Below are 26,997 nucleotides of genomic sequence, written 5' to 3'. Positions count from 1 at the left end.
GAGCCAGCTAGTTGACTCCAAGGCAAACAAGTAATGAGGACACAGTAAGTGCCTGAAGCCATAGATGAACCCTGCCCTGTCTTCCTAACTTTTCCTGTCCCTGTGTACTATCCCATAAAATGTGTTTCTAATGTTGTCTTTAAGGTGTGAGTTTGCAGTTGCCCCCAACCCATTCTGTCTTGACTAAAAATAAAATGGCACCTATCTCATCAAATTTTAGTGAGGATAAAATGAGATAATATTTGTGAAGTGCTTAGCACAGTTTCTGTCACATAAACAATAAATACTAGTTCTCTTCTTTGCTGAATAGAATCTGTCCCAATCAATATGTAAATTATTTATTGAAAGATGTTATAAAATTCACCACAGTTCAAGAGATCATATATACCTTGACAGCTGGATGGTTAGTGAAACCTCCTGATAGTCTTGAAGAGTGCTGGTTATCTCAGCAATAGAACAGTATAATAATCAAAACCTAGAGCTGTGTGAACCAGGTATTCCAAAGTTCAATACACAGTTGCCCATCTCTCTCTGTACTTTTCCAGCCTCCTTCTGAAAGTTCCCTCATTGTCATTTCTAACTCTTCCCCCTCAAAGATACCTTATGTAGCTAATTCAGTCTTCTGCATTATGTTCCAAAGAGAAGATGAATGTTGGGAAACTGGCTCCCTATAGCTGGCTGTAAAGTTGAGAAGTGGATCTTTTTCTAGTGGATTTTTTAAAAACTTTGGAACTTTTCTCTACAAATTTAGTAAATCTGATTTGAGTTTCATATCTGTTGTTTAATTTTAAAATACCATCAAAGCTTTATACAATTTTTTTATTTCATGTAGAAAATTGAGAAAATAATTTTGAATTTTAAAGTTGATATTCATACTTAAATAATTAGTAACTCAATTTCTCCAGTTAGTTCTTTGGATCTGTTTAAAAAGGGAAAATAATTGAATCATTTGATTAATGAAAAGGGTTAAGATAACTTTTCTTGTCTTTGACTCCTTTGGTAGTTGAGCAAGTCCTGTGGAATCAGAAGAGTTCCTGAAAAATTCTTAAGTGAAAGAAATATTTAAGTCTACTCAAGTCTCATCCAAGTCTATGAAACCCTTGGAGATACATATGGGTCCCTTTGTGATCAGACCTCAAATTAAGAGCTCTTGGAGAAAAGCACAGAAATTATATTCTAAGGGTTTTTAAAAGTCTCAGTGTGTCCCATCTTTCATACATATATATATATATATATATATGTATGTGTGTATATATATATATATGTATATAAACACTTTCTTATATAGTACATGTATTTGTGTACTCATTTCTTATATTAATAGATCATATCTTGCTATTGTGGTAGAAATAAACCTGCAGGAGAAAGAAAAAATGAGGAAGAGGAAGAAAAAAGTGAGTGAAAAAGAAGAAGCAATCAGGAGAGGAGAGGTCCATTGAAAGTAGAAAGGAAGAAAAGATAAGAAGACTAGGAAAAGAATATGGAGAAAATACATGGGTAGGTGAGTGAGAGAGTGAATATCCTTATGGTAGGTGAATTATATAGGTAAGAATGGATGATAAATACAGTAACTGATATTAGTTTATGTGGTATTTGTTATCTTTCTTGATCCTTTTAACCCCTATTGAGATAGTATATATTGCCATCTCCATTTTAAAGATGATTAATTTGGATCACAGATTTATAATTCTGAAATTCAGTACTTTTTCTACTACACCATAGTTGCCATGGTGTAGTATGTCCATATTATAGTTGTCTTTAATTGCCCATAGGAATTTGCTGTGTAGAATGTTGGACAGTATAAGTTCTTCTGTATTTTTATTATATTTCATAAATATTTAACATTATTAAAAGCAGCGATATAATGTACTTGTGAATATAGTCTTGAGCCTAATAAAAGTGTCACTTCACTGATAGATACTTGTGAAAACTCATTTGTAACATGAAATCTAAGTATTCCTTTTGGTTTTTCCCATCTTAACATAAATTTTCACAAATGTGGTTTTTTTTTTAATCTTCCAGAGCTATTATGGATGTAAATTGCTCAGCACAAAAATATTAGGCTTTCTAGCCTAGCAGCTTTTTTTGAAAAATATTTTTATTAATTGGATAGATGAGAATTTAGAAGCTAAAAACTCTCTGGATAAAATGACCAAAATAAGAAAAAAACATGATAATTTCAAAAGCCTTCTATTTTAAAAACTTTAATTTCTCTAAAATTATGGAAAATAATCACAAAATACATTGGGTTAAGTGACTTGCCCAGGGTCACACAGCTAGGAAGTATTAAGTGTCTGAGACCAGATTTGAACTCTGGTCCTCCTAAATTCAAGGCTGGTGCTCTATCCACTGCGCCACCTAGCTGCCCCAACATTATACATTCTTAAATTGCAAATTTCAATATACCTGATATACATTCTCAATATACATTCTCTTTGAACCTTGATTCTGACCTTATATGTAGGCCAGATATTAGAAACATCTTTACAGTATCAGAAGCCACTAAGAAATTTTTATCAGATCACAGTGTTAGAAACAGGAAATTGTATGATGTTTTTCTAATCCATTTTTTTTCTCGTGTGTGAGTGTGTGTGTGTGTTGAAGTTGAACAAAAAGTTGAAGTTCATATTTGCTACAATTAAAATTGCTACATGAAGAATTCAACCAATTTAATGTTTTTGCCTTTGTTTATAATTAAGTAAGCCAATCTTTTTTGAATGTAAGTACCTTTTTTTTTTTTAAATGTCAAACTTTTAAGCCCCTTCTTTCTCCCCATGTAGTAGCTGTACTATAAAATGCCCATTGATGAACTTAACAAGGAAAAGCCAAGTACTGTGCTATTATGTTAGCATTGGAGATAAAAGTATAAAACCAAAGTGTACCTACCTATCTTAAGCCACTTGCATTTCAATGGGGGGGATGTGGAGAGATGGAGGGAGGAGGGTGACCTGGAGAAAGGCCTTGGGTTATTGTTAATATAATGTCCAGGCTAGCTCTCTGGAGGGCGGCAGGATCTATCAAAGTCCTTGATCTTTAGGGGGAGAAGTGAAGGAGGCAGGCAAGCTGCTATACGACTTGCCAAAGATGAATCCTGGACTCTGTAGTCCAGAGCCTGAAGTCTCTCTCCTCCTGGTCCTGCCGCAGAGAGACTCTGTTCATTCTCATTCTCTCTCTCTCTCCCCACCTCTTTCTTTCTCTCCCCCACCTCTCTCTCTCTCTCTCTCTCTTTCTCTGTCTCTCTCTCTTTCTCAACCCCCCCCCCTCTCTTTTCCCCCTCTCCCTCCCCTCCAATCCTTGCCTATGATTACCTCATCACCACACATTCAGTAAGCACCCATGGTGACTAGAGCCATCATCACCATTTCATCTAACTATATGTATATAGAACCATTATTTCACATCCAATAGATAATTAGCCTTAAGTGTTCTGCTGTCTCAGATTCAGGTACATCTTTTCAGAATTTTAGCCCTCTACAATAATAGTAGAAGTAAGCATCTGTTATAATTAAACTGTGTTTTTAATGGCAGGTAAAAATGTTAATTCATATTATGGCTTTTAGATCACATAAAACTTACAGTGAAATGATTTTACTATATTGTGTAGAGCTGAATTGCAAAGGTGGTAAAGGGGGAGAAAAGTGATGATCTGTAAAAGCCCAGAAAAATCAGAACCCTTTTAATCAATTGGTATGATGAAGGACCAGTTCAAATGATTTAGCTTTAGGATCATGAATTTAAATTTCTAGAAGTTTATGAAAACTGTCTGTTAAGTTACAAAAAGATTGTTTGCATTGGTAGAGCTAGGTACTGACAATAAAATCACAGAGCTTGAAGCATTCAAATTTCTTTATTGACAAATTTATTTTTTAAAGTCATTCTGAAGGTTATGCACCTTAGCCTTCTGAAGACCAAAAAGAAAAGATAAAGAATCTTCAGTGAGAACATGTTGCATTTGCCTTAACCATCTTAGATAATTATTGAAATAAATTGCTTAAAATAGTCCTGAAGTGCCTTTGTAATTATTTGTTTCATTTTTCCTTCTTTCTTATTTTACTAGAAGAAAATTTTGTTTTAGTTCTTTATTTGGTGCAGTTGATATTCTGAAAAGCCATATAAAATATATTATGTTTTCTTTTTCTTGTTCAATACAAAATAATTGTGAAGATATGTTTATATTTTGGAGAAGCTAGTAATGATGTGACAATGAGGTGCAGAATATAAATCTCCTTTATATAAAGTACCTAAGAAACTTCCATTTTACTCATATATATATATATATATATATATATATATATATATATTTCTACTCATGTAGAGATATTGATAATTTTTTCAAGTATTTTGAAATGATATTTCAATTACCATGTTCTTTGCTTTGCCACTCATTAAAAATATGTCAGAAGAAGTAGAACTGGAGAGAAGATTTCCCAGGACAAATCATTGAAAGTGATGACTTGGTAAAAGTAAAAAGGATAGAAAGTTAGAATTTCTTTTAAAAGTAAATGTAGGAGAGAATAAGATTATCACATCATTTTACCATCATCACAATAAGATTATAAACAATAGAATTTTTTTTCCCTCCATTTACAAATTATTTTCAGTAGATAATATTTTTAATAAAGTTGACATTAAAGAAATAGTTTATGTAGGATAAAAGGGAAAAGTACTGGGCTTAAATAAATTGTGTATTTTCCTTGGTGAGTATTTTTGATTGGTTCCCATTTGTTACAAACTGAGTATCATTACTTTTCATTATAAGTGATAGACTGGTCTAGTCAGTCATTAAATACTTATTAAATCCTTTCTATGTGCCTGTGCCAGGCACTGGAAATAGAAGTACAAAAACAAATATGTAAAGTGAGCAATGAAAAACAAGTTTGTGAGAAAGTGAAGTTGTATTTTGGGGGAACTTAAATTAAGACTTCTTGAAAGAAATGATATTTAAACTACATCTTAAAAGAAGTCAAGGACTTTACAAATAAGAGGTGAGGAAGGAGCATATTCCAGACTCATAGTAATGACCAGAGATGAAGTGTTCTGTGGAAGAGGGAAAGTAATATGCAATTAAGCTGGAAAGATGAGTTGGGGCCAGATTGTATAGAGTTTTAAAAGTTGGAGGAGTTTATATATTGTATCTTTGAAGGGATAGGAAATCACTTGAATTGATAGATTAGATATCTGCTTGAGGAACGTTACTTTGTAATGTGTAATAATCTCTAGTATTTGTCTGCCATTTTACAGTCTTATCAAAATGCTGTTACTATCCATATTATATAGATGAGGAAATTGAGACTGAGAGAGATGAAGTTGCTCATTGTGGACCATATAGCTATCTGCTAGATTTGAACTTAAGTTTTCTGACTTCTACTTTATCTGCTGGCAAGAGACTTGAGATGAGAGTAATTAGGAGACTTAAAATAATTAGTAAAACAGTTCTCAAACTTTTTGGCCCCAGAACTCCTTTATTCTCTTAAAAATTATTGAGGATCCCAAAAAGCTTTTTTAAATGTGAGTTATGTTTATAAATATTTATCACATTAGACATTAAAATTATTAATTTTCAAAAAGTTCATCAATTCATTAAAAATAACAATAAATCCACTATATGTTAACATAAATATTTAAATGAAAAAAATTTCCTAAATTAAAAAAAAATATTAGTGAGAAAAATAGTAGTTTTACCTATTTTTGCAAATTTCCTTAATGTCTGGCATAATAAAAAATACCTCATTTTGCTTATCTACTTCTACATACAATCTGTCTTTATTTTTTTTTGGTTGAAATATATGAAAGAAAGCTTGCCTTACACAAATATATAGTTGGAAAAGGGAGTCACATTTTAATAGGCAGGTAATGTCTTACTATATTATATAAACAATTTTGATATTGTGGGCCTCCCAGAAAAGGTTCTTGGAGATGCCTTAAGGGATCCTTGGATCACACTTTGAAAGCTGCTAAAAGTAATTGATAGTTGTTAAATTTTATTATCTGCATTCTACCTTTTAAAAAGCAGGAATTTGACCTATTTTAATAAGGGTTAAAGCAAAAGATTTTTGGTATATTCAGTTTTAAAATACATAAATAAAAATAAAATTTTAAAATAAATAAAATATCTCATTCCGTAAGCATTTTAATAAATCAAATTTATACTGTAAGTAGTAAATCTTCATTGAACACATAGGATATAACATATAACAATGCCACACTATGAGGGAGAACAGTTAGGAATTCAATTTTAGTTGAAAACTGATCATAAATTCAATTTAAAATATCTTAAACATTCCCTGATAATTTTATGTACATGAAAGACATGATAGAAGTCATTTTTATTTTAGAAAGTTTTTAATGAAACTAGATAAGTAAAGTATCAACTGTATGAACTCAAGTCATGATGTTACAGCAATATGTGTATAAAAATAGGGAACTGTGTACAGATTTATGTTTAAGGAAAGTAAAAGGGAATAGATATTAATATATTAGTAGAGAGAATTTTCAGAAAATCTCCTTTAGATCGTGGTCTAGCCTAAACTTAGAAATCAGCTTACTTTTTAGTCTCCAGTGTTGGTTCTGGTATGAATAGATAGAATGATGGCCACCAAATTATCTTTTTAAAATTTATAAATAAAAATGAATTAGGTGACATTTCTGAAATATGCCTTGATACCAAAAAAACAAATGGTGAAAAGGAAGGGAATATTATCATACTTGAAAACTATTTGAATTGATATTTCCATTCTCTTGATAGAGAATTTAAGAGTTCTGCATAGCTGCTTATCTCTTTTTATAAAGCAACAGTAACAGTTGGTATTGTATAAAATAGCTCGGATGACCTACAGAGGCATAGTAGGTTCTTTAAGTGATTGTTAATCAGAATCCAAATTTCGAAGTTATAGGTAATATGTTGAAATTTCAGATGGAGTTTGGTATTTGACTCTTTTTTTAAACTGAAAATTTAGTGCTGATGTGATTCTTGTGTTTCTAACTTCTCTATTTTTGTTGGAAATATAAATAGCTATTATCTTAAAATTCCACTAGCTTTCCAAAGAATATTTTATTTTAATTATCTTTGGGTTAGTTTTATTTTTTTTTGCCTATATTAATTTACATAGACTATGCAATTTATGATCTTGCAGTAAAAATTACTTCCACAAGCTTAATAGGTTCCTACAAATGAAGTCCATGCACTGGTTGATGGAGGGTTGTTTGTTTGCCCTCTTTTGACTTCTTGCCTTTATAAATACACAAATCATAATTGTGACTTATTACTAAAAATGCTCAGATTAAAAATGGACTTTTAGATGAAAACATTTTAATAAAAATAAAAACTTTAAGATACATCAAGGTGAATATTCTCTATGAAAATTTCAAAAGTAGTATTCTTGATTATTTTAATAATTGCCTTTTTAAAAAATTATGATTATGAACATTATTGTTTGATGCCTATTTAATATTTTAAGCTATTGTTTAAAATAACTATTAAGTCTATTCTTGCCTGAAATATGCTTCATTATTTGTATTAATGCTGTTTTCCCTATCATTTATTTTGTGGCTGAAACTTTTTAGTTGCTGCTCTAGCACCATTTCTGCCTTGTATGCTTTGAGATATATATATATATATATATATATATATATATATATATATATATATATATATATATATATATATATATATATATATATATATATATATATATATATATATATATATTATCATTTCTTCCTATTTAGTTTTCCACTTCTTTGTGACATACCCTTTAGTTGCTAAATCAGTAGTCTTTTCCATGGGTTAAAAAGATTTGCTTCTTTCATATGCATAAATAATACATATATATTCATAAAAATTTCCCATTTTCTTTATACTCAAGATATTTTGAAATATTTAAAAATGTTGTTGGTAAGATGAATTTTTATTATTAGACAGCTTTTAGCATCCAACTTCCATATGGCATATTTTATGTTCAAGCTTTGCATTTTAATCAATATTATTAAAATGGAATTCAGAATAAATTTTTCTACTAACATTAGAAGATTTTAATGCTATTTTCAATAGGGCTCAAGTTTTTAAGTCTTGCTCATTGTATGTATTTCCATGTGCTAAAATATTTCATTTCAATTTCAGGTGCGCATAGCAGCAAAATTCATCATCCATGCTCCCCCAGGAGAATTTAATGAAGTATTTAATGGTGAGTGTTTTAATTACTAACTTACTGTCTATCATAATGGAATACACACTGGATTTAGCTTTGGAAGACCTTAGTTCAAATTCCAGTCTGACCAGTTAACTTCCACTCTCTGAGTCTATATGTTTATCTTTAAAATCAAGGGCTTAGATTAAATCTTTTTTAAGGTCTCTTTGAACACTAAATCTGTAAATCATGATTTTGTTAGTGTATGGTTCCTAAATTAAAACATAATGTAATCGTATCTTTATGAGCTAATAAATTATCATCATGCATTGTGGTGGATGAAAAAGATAATTACCTGGTCACTGATATCTGTTGGATGACCCTCTCTCAATTTAAACTTATCACTATTATGTGTTGCTGTGTTACGTAAGTTGATAAGAAGAAAAGTCTTGAAATCCTGCCACTTTGTCTGCAGCTTTTAAAATAACTACCAAAAGCACTGAAAAGTTAAAGTGACTTGCCCATTCTGATTCATCTCAGAGACAGGACTTAAAACACAAGCCTTCCTAGCTACAAACCAACTCTCTATGACTGCATATTGTCTCCATAAAATTAGAAAAGGCTTAATTTAACCAATATAATGCTACTTGCTTCTTTATGTGTGTACTGCTTTAGTCCACATTAGTTACGTTTTGCAGTAATGTGGGGGGGAGGGGGTAAACAACAGAATTGTACAATATTTGAGCTTGCATAAGAGACTCCAAAGGAAAAAAAGTATTCTTTTCTGCAGAATTTATCATTTAAAAACCTGGGCTTTTACCAGTTCACTGATGTAACTTCATGTTTGTTTATAAATCAGCAATTATGTTTTCTTGAAGCATTCAACCTTAGGTCAGAAAACTTTAATTAGCATTGTTAAAGGATAATTATGAAGCAGCCAATAAACTCTAAATGCATCCATTATTTTTAGAGGGAAAAAAAAGGGGATGATTGTGAGATGACCATGTCATAGGAACATTTCTCCTATAGTTAAGGATAGTTACTATATGACTATTATGATCAATTAATATTTTTTTTAATAAAGATTACCTGGTCAATGCATTTAAACCTATATTTTCATGGTAGAAATGATCCATATCCCATGGTATCTTGGAGTTTTAATCTATTTTAAAGTAAAATATTTTATTAGGTTTAAGTTTTTAAACAGCAACTCACCATCCTCCCTGCATCCTTGAAAATGGGGGGGAAAAACCTAAAATGTATGTTATTGAAAATATTAATCTTTTTATCTACTCTAGAAGGTATTAAATAGTTATAATGCATACATAGTCAATTGAGACAACTGAGAATGACTTTTTGGGGGTTTTTTTTGTTTTGTTTTGTTTTGTTTTTTCAGATTTTAAAATTTCATTATTTTTTCCCCCTGATTTGAATACATTTTACTGTATAGCAATTTTTCCCAGATTAATTTGGCAGTGAACACTTTTAGAATTAAGATATTAATTAATTAAGATATTATTAAGATATTAATACAACACTTGGGAGAGAATACCTGCCATCTTACTTGAGGAAGAGGGGAAATTTTAAGCAAAATAAGTTTTATCAGACTTTTTTTTTCCATAATAAAAGAAGTGACTTGTTTGGTCACTTTTCTTCTTGTGAAATTTTTGCTATCATCATCTTTAGTTGAAGAGTTTTTTTTTTTTTTGATAAATTTTTTGATATGCCAACCATTTAATATTAAAAGGAAAATACTATCAGCACTGGTACTTTTTGTGGAACTCTTAATCGATTATTTAAAATGATAGGATTTTGTGAAACACAGTTTGGGAAATGTGTCATACAAATAATTTATAGTATGCTTACGAAGGCTCAAAGACATGAAAAGTGATAACTTGTCTAGAAGTCTCTTTTTGTTATCTAGACCATAAGAGCAGCAGTCCTTCATAGATTAGCTTCCCGTACTAAAAAGCACCTAAGCTTGAACATGCTCTCTTTTTCTAACCTGTGTTTAGTGTTTTTCTGTTCTAAATCTGTAAACCATGATTTTGTTAGTGTATGGTTCCTAAATTAAAACATAATGTAATCGTATCCTTAGGAGCTAATAAATTATCATCCTGCATTATAGTGGATGAAAAAGATAATTACCTGGTCACTGATATCTGTTGGATGAGCCTCTCTCTCAATTTAAATTATCACTATTCTGCATTGCTATGTTATGTAAATTGATAAGAAGAAAAGTCTTGAACTCCTGCCACTTTGTCTGCAGCTTATAAAATAATTACCAAAAGCACTGAAAAGTCAGAGTGACTTACCCTAACCTGAGCTGGTTTGATCCTTCTTGATATCGCATAAAGTCATTCAGCTTCCTCTTGCCCAATTCTAATTTTTAAGGAATTAATTTCTTCAGTGAGCTTTTGTGTTTTCCATGTGGCCAATTCTACTTTTAAATGATCAGCAGAATGATTTCAGAGAGGCCTGGAGAAATTTACATGAGCTGATGCTAAGTGAAATGAGCAGAACCAGGAGATTATTGTATACGTCAACAACAAGATTATACAATGATCGGTTCTGATAAACATGGTTCTTTCCAACAGTGAGGTGATTCAGACCAGTTCCAGTAATCTTGTGGTGATGAGAGCCATATATACTCAGAGAGAGGACAATGGGAACTGAGGGTGGATCGCAACATAATATTTTCACTCTTTTTGATGTGGTTTGCATGATTTTTATTTCTTCTTCCTTTCTTTTTTTTTTAACTTTTTGATCTGATTATTTTTTGTATATAGCAAGATAATTGTATAAGTATGAATGCAAAAAAAAAACACAATAAAACTTTAAAGGAACAAAGAAAAAAATAGAGTTCTTTTTTTGGAGTGAATTTTTGTACTTTTCTATTGGGCCAATTCCACTTATCAAAGCATTCTTTACTTCATTGGATTTTTGTGCTTTACCATTTGGCCTGTTCTGTTTTTCAGGGGTGTGTGTGTATCCTTTACCAAGCTGTTGAGTTTTTTAATGATTTTCTTGCATCACTCACAATTTTCTTCCCTATTTTCCCTCTACCTCTCTTACTTGATTTAAAAAAAAAAAATTTTTTTTTGAGCTCTTCCATGGCCTGAGACCAATTCATCTTTTTCTTTGAGGTTTTAGATATAGGAGTTTTGACAATATTGTTGTCTTCCAAGTTCATGTTTTGATCATCTCTTGAGAGCCAAGAGATCAATGTCACTGAATCAGAGTATGTAAAAATAGTTTTCAGCATTTTTGTAAAACTTTGTGTTCTAATTTTTACTGATATTAGTATTTCTCCCCCTCCCTAAGACAGCAAGCAATATTATATAGGTTAAATACGTGCAATACTTTTTAACATATTTCCATATTTGTCATATCATGCAAGAAAAATCGGAACAAAAAGGGGGAAAAAAAACCATGAGAGAAAAACAAAAAAAAAAAAAAGATGAAAATATTATACTTCGATTCACATTCAGTCTCTCTCTCTCTCTCTCTCTCTCTCTCTCTCTCTCTCTCTCTCTGCAGTTGGCATTAGGAAAATCATTTTAGTGACAGGATGTATTGGAGGCAGGCAGAGGCTATTAACAGTAGCCCATTAATGAGGGCCTATCCTAGAGCAGTAACCATGTCAGACAGAGAGAAGGTGGAAAATAGTTTAGGGAGAAAGAGACTGAGTTCAAACATGTTTAGTTTATAAACCAAACCATAATGATATTTGATAGAATTATTAACTGACTCACTTTTCGATATTAGTACTCTTAATATCTTTTGTCCATTGCCAAAATCAGGATAGCAAAGCAGATAGAGCAGTTATCCAAAAACATTAATTAAATGCATATGTAGCATGATTATAATATTCCAAAGATGAGAAAGGAGTGTTTGCAGCTAATGATAAGCTTTTTGCTTGTCTTACCCTTTTCTGAAGAGTGGCTACCTATTAAACTGATGCTAGTGTTGTTACATTAAATAGTAGAGTTCTTTGAAGTGTTTCCTCTAGTTTTTAACATCATTTTTCTGGTGTCTCTGTCTTTATTTGTCTAGTTCTTGGGGAAATACATTCCTCTTCCATCTCCTTGCAGTTCTGTTCTGAGTATAAACTATATGTTAATTTCTTTTGCCTTTTTTCCTGACACTCTTCTGATCAGTCTCTTTATGGGGTGGAAACAACAAAATCTGTTTTCATTGTTTTCTGTGATTAGATATAATCTTGGTAGACTTTTCAAATATACACAAATAATAAGATAATAAATTTTTTTTTCCAGATGTTCGATTACTGCTTAATAATGATAATCTTCTCAGGGAAGGAGCAGCTCAGTAAGTACTGAATAAATATTACACTTGCCATATGTAAAATACTTAGAAATAAAAATATTTTAAATATTGCTTGTATTCACAATTCATTGAATAGAATAGTTGCTTTCATACTTTGTGATTTGGTGTCTTTTGATAAGACCTAAATGAATTGGAACTTGAGTCGCTGATAAAAGTAAAAATAACTTCCCCCGTTCTTTCATTTTATATTGTATGTACCGCATAGAGTCATAAGTTCTTTTCAACATTAATGATATTGGAAGTATAAGTTAACCTCATTTTTATAGTTTTAAATATTTTGCCTCACAACATTAGCATTCCTTCGCACTAACTCCACCCCCCCCTTTTTTTTAAGTAGCCAAGTAAACCTAAAGATCATTTCAAAAATCTGACATAAAACAACCAACCACTGCCACATTTTCCTTTTCAAGGCTCAAAAGCATTTCCAGCAAGGAAGAAAATGTAGATTATAGAATTAACCATAAAAGTTACCAACTCCCTTAACAGCTGTCAGTATCCCTAGTATTTATCAGTCTTCATAAAGATTTTGGAGAAATGAAAAATAGAAAAGGTTAAGGATTACTATGTTAAACTATCTTGTTACAGATTGAGATTTTGAAAAAAACAAACAAAAAAAAAAACAAATCATGCTAAGGATATGTCATAGATACCTTTATAAATTTGATGATTCATACTTAGTTTGAATTTCAGGAAGCATTGTATCAAAGCCACACAGTTATAAATGGAGATTAAGTAGTCTTTTAGAAGTTGCCTTGTTTTATTTCTCTTGTGATTTGAGATGGAGGAAGGGAGAGGGAAGAGGGAAAAAAAGGGAGTGGAAGGAGGAAGGAAGAGAATGTGTGTACATAATATATAAGTTTTGTGATCCTTTGCTTTCATTATGCTGTCATATATCAAATGTTACTATAAGTAATTTATTTTCATGTGTTTTTTCTAGAATGTACATCTTATAGGTTTTTTGTGTGCATTTCTGGAATATAATCATAATGTGAATATTTTTGTTGTTAAAACTATTTGGTATTGAATAAAAAAATAGAAAACTTGGATGACTGGAATAAAGTAGATAAGAACAATTTGGAACAAATAAACTTATTAACAAGGAGAAAAATGAATTATTTGATGTTAACATTTGTCAAGAATTGCTGGGAAAATAAGAAAGTTAATATAACAGACACTTAATTATACTATATTTCATAATAAGTTCAAAATAGTTACCCAGCCCTGAATGCTTAAATCATATCATGAGAGGGAAAAAAGATTAGAAGACAATTATATCTGATGTTTTTCATATTTAGAGATTATCCTTAACAAAACAGGAGATAGAGGTAATCAGAGAGAGAGAGAGAGAATACAAAACTATCATTCAGTTATATGGGACAAATCAAAATGTCCTGCAAAAGGCATTTGGGGGCTTTGTATATTCAACTATGAGAATGAAGCTAACAATCAAGTTTGTTCATTCTGAAATGAAAGTTAGGTCTCTATGAAGGTATGTCATGTTTTGAGTGAACAGAAACATCAAAAACTTATTTAAACTTTACAAAAAAGGTAGAAAAAGCTTATTTCATAGCAAAATAATTACTATGTGTTCCTGAGACCCAAAAATGTGCATATCAAAATCAGATTTGAATAAATAAATAAATATTTTGAATAATGCTAGTATTAATTATGTAACATTTAATTCATAAGGTCATTCACCAACTGATTCATTATGTTAAAAAACATATGAGAGCCAGAGTTTATGCAGAAAAGGACAAAAGTGTCAGTTTTTGTTGTTTCATCATGATATGATAGTACATTGGGTCACAGAACATTTGTCTTTTTGACTGAAAATATTAATTCACCTTACTTATCAAATGGAACTTTAAATATCTCCTTTCTTTTTTTCCCCTAAAAGTCAAATCCACTTTAAAAAGGACAAAAGTCATATGCCGTAGTTTCTCAAAAAGGGTTCTATAATGCTGTGACCAGAAGCAGAATGATCAGAATAGATATTATTCAACTTTATAAAATAACTACAAAAATAGATGCTTTGACATTTGACTAAGGACAATAAGTTTTCCTAGATTTTAGATAGAATATAAAGTTTCTGTTTTGTTTGTGTCAGTGTAATATGTTTGTAATACCAGAACTTTTTCTCCCCTTAATTCAAGTTTTATTTAAAGCTTCCTTAAAGAAATGACAAAGAAGCATGATTTCTCTCTTTGGCCATAGAGTCAGAAAGGTTATTGATGCTTGCATGAGTTACCATTTTATGGGTTTTGAAGCACTGCTTTGTCCATAACTTCATTTCCATCCAGCTTCAGGATGAGTTCCTTCACATTGAACCAGACTAGATGCCTCCCAAATTGAGCTGGCAAGTAGATATAAATAACTAATGGTTCCTATGCCAGGCTGCATACAGGGCACTATACCCAAACTGAATCCATCTGGCTCAAAGCAAAACTGGACTAATCAGAACAACTTTCAGTACTGTTTGTAAAGGAGTCTGGTTCTGCAAAAACAGATGGTTTCTTCCAGGGGAATGTCAAGAACTCTCCAAAGGAAAGCTGCCACTCCAAGGGCAACTGTTTTTGTCTTGAGTCACCACCACTCCCATTTTGTCTCAAAGTCACAGACCAAGTCAGAAGACCTAGATTTCATGTTTCATATTTTAATAGAAAATTTCATTTTTACATCAAATAATGCTTTTTCTTTTAGGTCTTTAAACAGATAAGAAACAAGTTATCTCTAAATTTATGTTTTTTATTAAAAGGCTTATTTTAAGTTTTCTTAATGAAAAAAATTTCAAGTAAAAAAAATCACTAACTTTCAAGATTACGGTGTATTTGGAAATAGTATCATTTATGATAGTCTATTAATAAGTTTTTGTATAACTTCAGTTCTTTTTCTGTATGGAATATGAGTACATTATTTATTACATCTAATCTGAAAGAATAAACTAAATTTGATTTTCTTTTTACTTTTTAGTGCATTTGCACAATATAACTTGGACCAGTTTACTCCAGTAAAAATTGAAGGTTATGAAGAACAGGTATAATGATAATAATAACATAAAGAATTTAAATGCTCAAATGATGTATACTTATCATTGATGCTATAAAATGATGGAATTAAAAAAAATTATTCTGAACTTATATTTCAAAAGGCATTTTGATATATACAGCAGAACCCTAAAAGAGGGTGATGCCATAAATCTCCATTTTGCTTTTTCATATTTTATTTTATTATTTGTTGTTTTTGTCTTTTTATAATTAGTATCTTTATTAAATGCTTACAATATCTAAATTGAACTATATTTTTTAAAAGCAAGCAGCATGAAATGAAATACAGTGTGTGTTTTTCTGTAGGTGTGTCATACAAGTTACTTTTGAAACTGCTCTGCTAATTTGTAGTTCCTTCTAAGATTCCTTATGTTCTCCCTGTGCATTTTTTAATAACTTCCTCTTTTTACTTTCATTATTGCTAACTTTTCCCCTTCCACTTCCATTAAAACTTGAGATGCAAAGGTTTAAAAAAATAAAAAAAACCTTTGTTAGAAATAACCATAAGCTTAACAACATCATGGACTATATTTGACCACAAAAATATATGCCTTTTTACCTGGTATCCTCTATGAGATACAAGAAAACATTTTGTATATGATAAACAAGTTGGAAACATTTTTCATCCTACATCCAGATATTGATGTGTCTTGTGTCTTTGAAACTTATTTTTCTTTATAATGTTGATCTCTTTGTATAATTATTCTTCTTGTTTTACTTATTTTGCTGTGTCAATTTATACAACCCAGAAAGCAAACTATGTTTTAAATAAACAGTATATAAAATATGTTTAGAGATGTAATAATTTTTTTCTAAATTTATTCTTTTATTGAAGGTATTAATAACAGAGCATGGTGATTTAGGAAATGGAAAATTTCTGGATCCCAAAAATAGGGTTTCTTTCAAATTTGATCATTTAAGAAAGGAAGCTACTGACCCCAGGCCCTATGAAGGTGAAAATGCCATTGAATCTTGGAGACATTCAGTGGAAACCGCCATGAGAGCCTATGTAAAGGAACATTACCCTAATGGAGTCTGCACAGTAAGTAAGCAATAGACAATATATTCTTAAACAATTTTTTCATAAGTGACACTAGTATAACGAGCTTTTTATTGATAAAGCTTTAAAATAATAGGGCCTTGAAATATATGATCTAGTAGAAAGTATAATTTTTTATCAAAATTGAAATTTTATGTTTGTCACTTCAATCACTCTCCATAAAGGACGTATTTCAAGTTGTTCTTATTTGCTGAGAAATTCATTACCATGTTCAAGGCTCTGTGGTGTACAGAAGAGATAACTTTAATTTCTCTTTCCATCAGTTTCCTACCTAAAAACATCATTATTTAGTCACAGCTTTCTGTTAAAACTTTTAAAGTAATTATTATAATTAAAAGCTTTTCTAATTAAGATTGAGTGTAGTCTGTGACATTCTCAAGTGGAATGGGACCTTATTTATATATATATATATATATATATATATATATATATATATATATATATATATATATATATATATATATATATATATAGCATAAAAAGGGAATGAGAGAACATCCAATAAATCTATGTTTTAAATTTTGTGATAGCAGGGCATAAATGTTTTTTCTTTTTACTAAGTGATTAAATAATTGTTTATCCTTTCTATGTAAGTTTTTAATTGCTTTATTTTATAATTAAAGATTTTTTTTTTTTAATTATCAGCTTTTTGGACGTTGTTAAGGCTTTTTTGTGTAGATTTAAGTTAAAAGATCTACTTTAAAGGATGTGTTTTCTGTTGTCCACCATATGTAGATCCCAGCATATTGTGCATTCTATGAATAATTAATAATTGCTTATTAACTGATAGTCGATTGTCCTAAACTGAGACTTGCACATATTTTCTTTACAACAAAGGTTTATGGTAAAACTATTGATGGACAGCAAACCATTATTGCATGCATAGAAAGTCATCAGTTTCAAGCAAAAAACTTTTGGTAAGTTAAAGTTGTCTTCAATGTTACTGAGGGAGAAATTGTTTGAATCCTCTGCAATGACTTTCTTAATCCTTGACAACACTTTTTATTAGTTAGCATATCTAATAGCAATTCAAGTGTGGTATAAAAATTCACCTTAACTATCCAGAAAGAGTAGGTAGGTACAAATTTAGATAGAAAGGGACTCTGTGCATGTATACATAGAAGGCTGTGTGTATGTGTTTATATATATGAATGTGTGTAAACATCTGTATATATGAGAGTCAGCATTACTTTGTAATGATAGCCATAAATCCTGAAAATTTGTATATTTATAGGTAGTGCCCTCAGGGACAAACATATTACATTATAAATGGGTGGGCATATTTAGAGAGAATTATCTCCAAATGGAGCTTACACTAGGAAGAGAGAAATTTAGCCATCTTTTTCCAAGATATAAACAAAACCTAGGAAACATCAAATATTAATTACATAAAATAATTGTTCATTTTTATTGTTTGTAAATGTAGAATGATGGCATTGGGGAGGAAATTGTAAGATAGTGTCAATTCTTGTTTTAGGAGAAAGTTATCTAGAGAGATGTAGTATAAGATGAGTTCTGTAACTTTTCTTTTGTGAGTTGTTGGCCTCCTCTCAGATCTTTGATCCTGAAAGGATATATGTAACAAAGAATCAGATATAACTGAAAGGACATAACACCAAAACATGTATCCTTAATCTCAGTAACACTTTGACCAAGTAACCAAAGATTAACATGCCCCAAAGGCAAATGCCACAGTGACTTTTCTCTGTCCTTATCCTTCCAATCCTCAATCTGATCCTTGTAGGTTGACATAGATGATTACTCCCTCCTCTTAAATAGGAAGTGTTAAGTGTCTGAGGTCATATTTGAACTCAGGTCCTCCTGACTTCAGGGCTGCTGTTCTATCCACCGCGCCACCTAGCTGCCCCCTACATACTCTCTTCTGAAAGGTTTGGACCATGTATTTTCTTCCAGCATTATAGCATCATTGTAGTCTCACACAAATAATGTATAATCCCCCTACACATAGATACATAACCTATTTTTAGCAAGAAATTAATATTTGAAACTTAATTTATTTAATTATTTTTCCCCTATACTTATGGTGCAGTTTTTATTTTTTAAGGAATGGTCGTTGGAGATCAGAGTGGAAGTTTACAATTACTCCTTCTACCACACAAGTAGTTGGTATCTTGAAAATTCAGGTAAGTTTACCATCCATAATTAGCTAAGACAACAATTAAAAGAAATATACTCAATTTTATATAAAATGAAGAAACTTCAATACTAAGCTTATTAGATTTAGTTCTTTAATGTCAAGCTCAAATAGAAATGATTTAGTGGGCAGCATATTGACTTAGAAAACCACAAATTGCCATTACCCATGTTCTGTTGTCTTTTTATTTATTTTGTTAAATGTTTGCCAATTATACTTTAACCTGGTTGAGTCATAATCACTTTTTTATAGGACTTGCCTCATGCACTGAATCTGTTACCTCTGGTATAAGTTAGTATAGAAAAATAACAGACATTCTTAGCTGCTTTACATTTCTTTATATTAAACAATTTGATGTCGGTCCTCTTTCTGTTTTGGGCAGAGCTGACAAATTCTTAAAACCTATAAAATTAAAAACTGCCATTTGTTTTCAGCTTTCATAGAACTTATTTGTGGTAGGATCATAAGATTTCAGATGGCAAAGGTGAGTTTGTACTTTGGAGATCACAGCATCTTCCCCAGTTGTATTAATAGAAAACTTAAAGAACTAAAGTCACTTTTTTCTAGTACCATGTAGATAATTCTGGAACTACCATATACAAATCAGACCCCCATTCCACTGCTCCTTATGTTATATATAATAAACAGAGCTTTAAGCATTATTCCTTGAATAACTTCTATAGTTTCTCAGGGAATATTTTATAACTCAGTGTGAATGTTTTGCTAATTGACTTTTGACATTTAGTGAAAATTCTAAAATTCATAGAACATTATTTGAACAACTTTTATAGAGAATTAAATTTTTCTAAGTTCATTGTAAAGTGTTTTACCTGCAGTTGTTTATAATCTAAATAATAAAGAATAAGTAAACACTCTTCCTGTCTTGATGATACTGTAATGCTATTGCTATAATTTCTTTAAATAGGTTCACTATTATGAAGATGGTAATGTTCAACTAGTGAGCCATAAAGACATACAAGAATCTCTAACAGTGTCGGTAAGTAGCTATATTTCAATATATAGTGGAACACTATTCTCAGTATATTTCAGTAGTAGACAAACTGCCCTGAGTAGGCCCATCCCTCTGCTTTTACATAGCCTAAAGCTCAGATAATCCCTTCATTATGCAGTTCATAGTCTTATCTCCTTTCTTATTCTGAGTGATTTTTGTCTTATGTTCTCCCAACAGATCTTTAGATCTTAACAAACTAAAATCGTTTTTGTGCATTGTACAAAAAGTTAGGCTGTCTAGCTCTTGTTCTCTCTAGTCCTTGATAACTCTTATGCCTTTTCTTGTTAATTGTCTTGTTGGAAATATATCACCGCTTACTTAAGCCCATTGAACAAGCATCTCACCATTCCTCTTTTGGTCACTTTCAATTTTTAATCTTAAAATATTGTGGTGTTTCAAGATTCACAATTAAACTGCATCACTGAAAGCATCTAGGTAATTTTTTAAAAATGGTCTTCTGTGGCAGACAGCAGCATGAGATAATTGAAAGTACAGCATAATTTCATAGTACATAGTACATTTTTCCTCCTACTCATTTTTGGATCCAGATTATTATCCATCTGTAATTCTCATCATTGTTATTTGTTGATATATTGAATCAGTGGACAAGCCTTTCAGCTGCATATCTAAATAGCTGAAATTTACATCCATTTATTTTTTTCTTAATGTCTCTTGAATAATCCTGTATTCTATAAAACTTAAAAGCTCTATAATTGTGAGCTCCTATTGCAGATGTATTGTAATATTTTGAGTATAATTAGCACAATATCACCCATCAATAGAAACATCTGCAGGAACAAGATTATATTTTACCTTTTCCCATTTGGACCCAAGTTAACACACTATCTATAGCAATAATAAAATACTTTTTTTAAACAGAATTTTTTTTTTAATTGAAGCTTTTGAACCCACTTTTGTATACAGTGGGTAAATCTCTTTAAATTTCTTTCTCCTATTTTATGCTTCAATTTATAGTAGCTAATAATACTTGCCATTTATTATAGCACTTTAAGAATATGTTGTGTAATATTCAATTTTGCACTTTATTTTGTGTATAATTTCTAAGAGTTTAGGTTGGGGGGGGTTATAGGATAAAATAAAACACATTTATGTGAAAGTAAGTTAAAGTCAATGAGTTTTTATGATAGACCTGGTGCAAAACACTGCAAAATACAAAGGAAGGAAAAAAGCAGTCACTGCTCTCAAGGACCTCACAGTCTAATGGTCTGTATCACTTTTAGGGTAGTTAAGTTCCATCCTATGAAAAGAAAATGCTATTTTTTATATTCCATTAAAATGAGTTGTTAACCAAAACATAGAATTTACATTAATATTAAATTGTATATTAAAAATGGTTTTACTTTCTTTTCTAATGCTTCACCAGTAAAACTTAACTCAAGTTGTATATAAGCATCTGTGTTATGATTGTGATATTGCCTTCTAAAAATATTTCTAATGTAAATTAGTCAGTGATATTATCTCATTCTTTGTACTGTTCATTCTTTTAACTATTTGTTGAGCCTATTTTTTTGTCCATAATGGAAGCTAACAAAGAAGTAATAACCCCTGCCTTCTTGCCTTTGGGGGAAGTAAAATCTACAAAACCTAATTCAGGATAGATGTGATAAGAGAGCACTGTGCTCTGGAATTTCAGAGGAGAGAGAGAAAGTTTAAAGCTGATCTGGTTGCTTGTGTTTGAACTAATGTCCATCAAGGTGATTTGTTGAATCATTTGATCTTATTATTAGCTATAATATTTTAACTCATCATCAAGTAATGGTTGATTTATAAAGCTTACTTTATTAATTTATTTTTCTTTTAGAATGAAGTCCAAACAGCAAAAGAATTTATAAAGATTGTAGAAGCAGCAGAAAATGAATATCAGGTATGATTTTTCAGTGTAACTTAATACTTTGTATTTATTGTTGAATAAGAACATTGAAAAATGTGAGCCCATGTGACTTTAATTGTATGACTATAGAGAATAATTCTACATTCTACATTTTTCCATCTTCCTGTGGTAATAAGCATGTTTGTAAGTTTGTCAGTTACTTAACCACGCAGTGCTGAAGGCCCTGTTGCAAAGGAGGGAAGCTAATCTAAATCTAGAAAATTGCTTCATAAGAAGTTCCTTACTGCTTTAAACAAAGGTTCAGATTTTCAAAAACTAGGGATATTGAGGAATGGAAAGTGGTATTGAAACCTAGTTTAATTTCCAGTTCTAAATTCTTTTATGTAAGTAGATATCTTGTTCAGATATATAAGTTTATATATCTGTCTACTCAAAAAATAGATACCAGATAATTCTGATACTGTTTTAAGATTCTCATACATAAAGATTGTTTTCATTCTTTAAACTTGTATCTCTGACTCTAATACTAGCACAGTGCCAGACACATAGTATAGGTATTTAATAAATGCTTATAACTAAGATATATTATTTTCAAAATAAAAAAAAAAGAAAATGTTGCCTTTTTAAATACATCTTAATTTGTATTTCAAAAGAAGTAATAAAATGTAATAGCATTTTGTTTCAAGATGATCAAATTATTTTAATTTTGGGAGTCTGCTTATGGAAAGTAATTAAGTCCCTCAATCACTCAGATTAAATTTGTACCCCACATCTTACATTAATTAATGTCCAGACAATGTTGTTGAACTTGAACTTTTGGTTTATAACTTAGAATTATTTAATTATATGCAGGAAGAAACTTAAAATCTTTTTCAGGAATAAAATTTTAAACTACTTGTATATGATTAGAATCAGGAATATTATGTTTTCCCACAAATTTATTATTCAAAACACTAACATTTCTTTAGCTGTTTTCTATCAGTTTTCATTCTATTATTTTTAAAAACATTTCATATTTTAATGTATCCACTTTGGAGCAATGAACCAGTATACTGACATATGAACAACACTAGTGGGTTTTTTGGGGGGAGGGGAGACATCTTTTGTAGATTATTATTCTTTTATTTTCTTTTATAACTTTAGCTCTATTCTGTTTTTAATAGACTGCCATCAGTGAGAATTATCAGACTATGTCGGACACTACTTTCAAAGCCTTACGTCGACAGTTGCCAGTTACACGCACCAAGATTGACTGGAATAAGATCCTTAGTTACAAAATTGGGAAAGAGATGCAGAATGCTTAAAATGAACACTGCATGACCGGATCATTTTAGTGTCCATGTATAAAAATAAAACTATTACAAAAGTATTCAGAACTGTCAAGTTGCCCATTCAGCATGGGCTTTTGCCATTGAAAATCAATGTAATTAAGTAGTTTGGTTAGAGCACGAGGCTTAGCTAATCAATCTTTGTTTTTCAATTTTTTGTTTCCTTATGTTCAAAGAGGGTTGCAAATCACATTGGATTGAGGTATTGTTTCTTACATTGAAGAGCGGTGATACCTCTAGTTTTTGTTTAAGAAAAATTAAAATGTATGAAAATTATATTTGCTTGATGTAACCCTTTAATTGATGTCTTTTATGAAGTGGATAACTTTTTTGAAATTTGCCAGATTCTTTTTAATGGGGTCCTTCATGACCATTTCTAGTTTAAGGTGGTTGATGGATTTAGCCATATATGCTGCTGAAGAAATTGTCTACCTTTTCCCCCTTTCCTCTTCCATGTATGTAAGATTGAGTTTAGAGGGAAAGCATTTTCTATATTAATTATGTTTAAACCTTTCAAGATAGTTATTTAGCTAGCTTAGTGTTTAACTAAACTTTTTTTAAACAAGGCCAAGATCTAATGCTATTTTGAGATTTTGAAATTAAACAAAAATACTTACTTCAGAATTGTATTTAATGCCTTCTTTCCTGTGACAGTTACTCAATTGAGCCTGGATTCTGTCTGCCCTCAAGTTACATTTTATCACACAGCCACAAATGTATTATAACAAGGCAGATTGTAATATATATAACCTTGTACTTATGACCATGTCTCAGATTTTTCCCTTGGATTAAAATGTACTAAAATTCAATGTGACATTAAAATGAAAATTTTCCTATTTATTTGACTAGAAAGTCACTTACTGGTGAGTCATATACTATTTTAAAATACTTTCTCTGGATGTTGTGGCTTTTCACTGGTTGTAAATTAGAAAAGCTGGGAGTACATATGGTGTGCTATAACATTCTACATTTTTCCATCTTTCTGTGCTAATAAGCATGTTTGTAATATTAAAAATACATTTATTGATGCTTAGCTACAGGAGTTTTAAGCCTGTGGTGACTATTAGCATTTGCTATAGAGAGTGGAATGGATTTATGATTTCATCAACTAAACCACTTTGCTTGAGAGTGGAATCCTTTCCTCATCTTCTGCAGATGTCCAGGAGCTGGAAAATGTTTTTTAAGAAACACCACTTTTATTACGTACAATAAACTTATTTCATTAGCTTGAAATGTATAGATGTTTTAATTCTTTCTAATCATATATATTTTTTTGCTTTCTTATCTTCCTCTAAGAGGATTTCAAGTCAACAAATGTGTATTAAATACCTACAATGTGTGAAGAGCTGGTATTCAGTTTGCATATAGATAAAGTATAGAGCACTGACAACTAAGAGACTTGAGTAAAGAAGGCTTTCAAGAGGAGGTAGCAAATCAGCTAAGTCTGACAGGGTAAATGATGAAGAAGGAATTCTAGACATAGATGCTAAAAGATGCATGAGATGGAATGTTAAATTTAGGGAATAACATAGTCTAATATCTTCAATGTCAAGTACATAAAACTGAGTAGTGTTAAGTAAAGTAAGAAAGGAAAATTGGAAACCAGCTGTATGGGATCTTAAATGTCAGGTAAGGAGTTTATTTTATTCTAGAGCTTAATAAGGAGCCATTGAAGGTTCTGGAGTAGGTAAAAAAAACATTTGGAAACCTCTGTGTTAGGGAGATTATTGTGGCAGCTATGTAGAGCTTGGATTAAAGAAGGAAAAAACTGGAAACTCAGAAACCAATTAGGAGAGTATCATAATATTCCAAGTAAGAACTAATGATGTCTTAAAACAAGGTGGTGCACTTGTGAGTGAGAAGGAAGAATGTGATCAGAGTCCAGGATGATTGGACTGTGTCTATATATGATTATAAGAGCTATGAACCTTAATAATTAGGAGGAGGATGGGGGAGCCTTCTGACAACACCAGAAAGCTTGAAAGGAGAGTTGCTTGGTGAGCAGATTAGTTCTGCTTTGGGCATTTTGTATTGCAGACAAGACATGAACAGATTGGTTATGTCTAACAGACAACTAGTGATATATTACTAATTCAAGAGAGAAATCTATATAGACTTGACAGTGATTTTGCACAGAACTAATTGAATCCATGGGAGTTTATGATGCCACTCAGATAGACATTGCCCAGAGGAAAAGGGGACACTAGGACTGGGAACACTAAACTGAGGACTTCGGGGTTCAAGTAATGGATGATCCAGCAAAGTAGCCTGAGAAAGAGCAGCCAATTATAAATAGAATCAAAAGAAAATAACAGAAGCCAAGAAAAGATCCAAGAAAAGGGAATGAACAGGATCTGACAGCAGAAGGGTCAAGGGAGAGTAGAGATGATAAAAATTCTGTAAAATTCAAAAGCTAAGAAATAGTTGATAGCTATTAATAATTTTAGCAGTATGTTGGGGTTGAAAAGGGAGTAAAGGCTGGATATTTTAGAAGTGTTGAACACAGTCATTGGAGCTGGCAACATAAAAAACTGGAAAATATTTTGATAAAAGTAGAGCATAGGTGATAAGTGGTTTTTCTAAGTCAGTGTGCCACTGCAAAGATCTGTATATATGATTTCATAGTCCCCATTTGTATTTGTGTTTGACAATTGCGGTAGAGGTGACTCAGAGTTTGACTATGTTAAGAAGGGGGAAAAAAGAAGCTGATATATTGAGAAAGGAAAGATAAGTGGGTTTCTCTAAGTAGCAAAGAACAATGCAGTAAACTGAGGGTGAAAAGGAAGGTCTCATGGCAAAAGTGGTCACTAGTAGCTGTGGGACAGTGTCTGTTACAGTATGCCATTAAGTTGATGCTAAGGCCAGGAAAGTCATATGGTGAAGGCCTCCAGCCCCAGGCTGCAACTGGTCCCTTCCCTTTGCCATTCTTCAGATAATCCTGATAAGGATCTATGGGTAGCAGTGGTGGTAGTGGCAATGGTAAGTATCTCCCTCCTCCTGTGTTGCATGCACACAGCAGTAGGAGATAAAGTAGCTTCTGCCTCTGCAGGAACAAACTGGAGGATTCTACAAAGGAAACAGAATAATCGAGCATGGAAAACTAGTTCCTGAGAAAGAACCAAGTCTGGAATTCCTGCTCTTCTGAATTTAATAAACTATGCCATTATCTTGAAATGTCTCGATGTTTCTTTTTTTTCTAAGCCTCCGAAATGTTTTCTTTTGAAAAATACACATTGGGGCTACCTCCTGAATCCTCATGTTCAGTGGAGTAGTTTTTGTCAATGGCAGACCCTGCTTGGGGCCTTGGTGATGTTGCAAGGCTGATCTTGATTGTTTCACAACATGAAATTGCAGAATTCTGAGATACATGGGCTTTTAGATCATTGCAGCTTTGAATTTTATATTATACTTCATTGCATCTGAAATGTCTAAAGAAAATGAACCCAGGGATAGTGCATCATTTTCCTTTAAAAAAAAAGTAAATGATCAAAAGCAACAAAAATAATGAACTAGATGGCCACTATATGAATGCATATATTGTTAGCTTAGTTGGACAGTGTTTAAAATATGCTGTGGGATAGATGGACACTCAATATCGACTTAGCCATAGCATAGAGAGGATATTCAATAAGCATACTATTGTATTTGACTTGGGTAACTGGGCCCTCTTCACCTGCATATAGAAATGGACATGGTCAGCTGAGTGTAGATGCTTCTGCCAAGTCTCAAAGGAATGGACTCCACCTGAGTGGGCCTTTCTGTGCCCTTAAGCTGCCAGGAAGTGTCAAGGGACTGGTCAATTCTCCTAGAGCTTCCACAGCTGTGGATCATAATATCTGAAGGATTGCAGAGCAGCCCTTGCGGACCAGGAATGAGATAAATTGGAGGCAAAGAGAAGAGGAGAGAGGTCAGACAATGCAACGGCCTCTCAGGTCAGAGAACAGCAACTGCCTCTCGGTCTCATATCATCCTCTTACAAGAGAAGATCCATTCTGGGTTGGATCTCCAGCAAACCGCTGTCAGATGGCTTCCAGGTATTTCAACCCAGAAGCTGTGTCAAAACAGGCAGCTTC

General features: G+C 31.6%; 1 protein-coding gene across 1 annotated transcript in view; it reads left to right on the top strand.

Annotated features, from left to right (window-relative positions):
• Positions 1–24,157, top strand: part of CAPZA2 (capping actin protein of muscle Z-line subunit alpha 2) — a 33,765-nt gene extending 9,608 nt beyond the window's left edge. Inside the window, exons 2-10 of the mRNA XM_074268217.1 lie at positions 8,120–8,183; positions 12,404–12,455; positions 15,444–15,507; positions 16,353–16,559; positions 17,415–17,494; positions 18,643–18,721; positions 19,658–19,729; positions 21,567–21,629; positions 22,760–24,157. Coding sequence (XP_074124318.1) covers positions 8,120–8,183; positions 12,404–12,455; positions 15,444–15,507; positions 16,353–16,559; positions 17,415–17,494; positions 18,643–18,721; positions 19,658–19,729; positions 21,567–21,629; positions 22,760–22,900 — 822 coding nt within the window. The 3' untranslated portion in view covers positions 22,901–24,157. The remainder of the gene's footprint in view (positions 1–8,119; positions 8,184–12,403; positions 12,456–15,443; positions 15,508–16,352; positions 16,560–17,414; positions 17,495–18,642; positions 18,722–19,657; positions 19,730–21,566; positions 21,630–22,759) is intronic.
• The last annotated feature ends 2,840 nt before the right edge of the window (positions 24,158–26,997 follow it).

The sequence above is a fragment of the Sminthopsis crassicaudata genome, chromosome 5, assembly GCF_048593235.1.
Source record: "Sminthopsis crassicaudata isolate SCR6 chromosome 5, ASM4859323v1, whole genome shotgun sequence".
In the NCBI taxonomy this organism is placed as follows: domain Eukaryota; kingdom Metazoa; phylum Chordata; class Mammalia; order Dasyuromorphia; family Dasyuridae; genus Sminthopsis; species Sminthopsis crassicaudata.
Note: the sequence above shows the minus strand (reverse complement) of the source record. Positions and strands in the feature narration are given on the sequence as shown.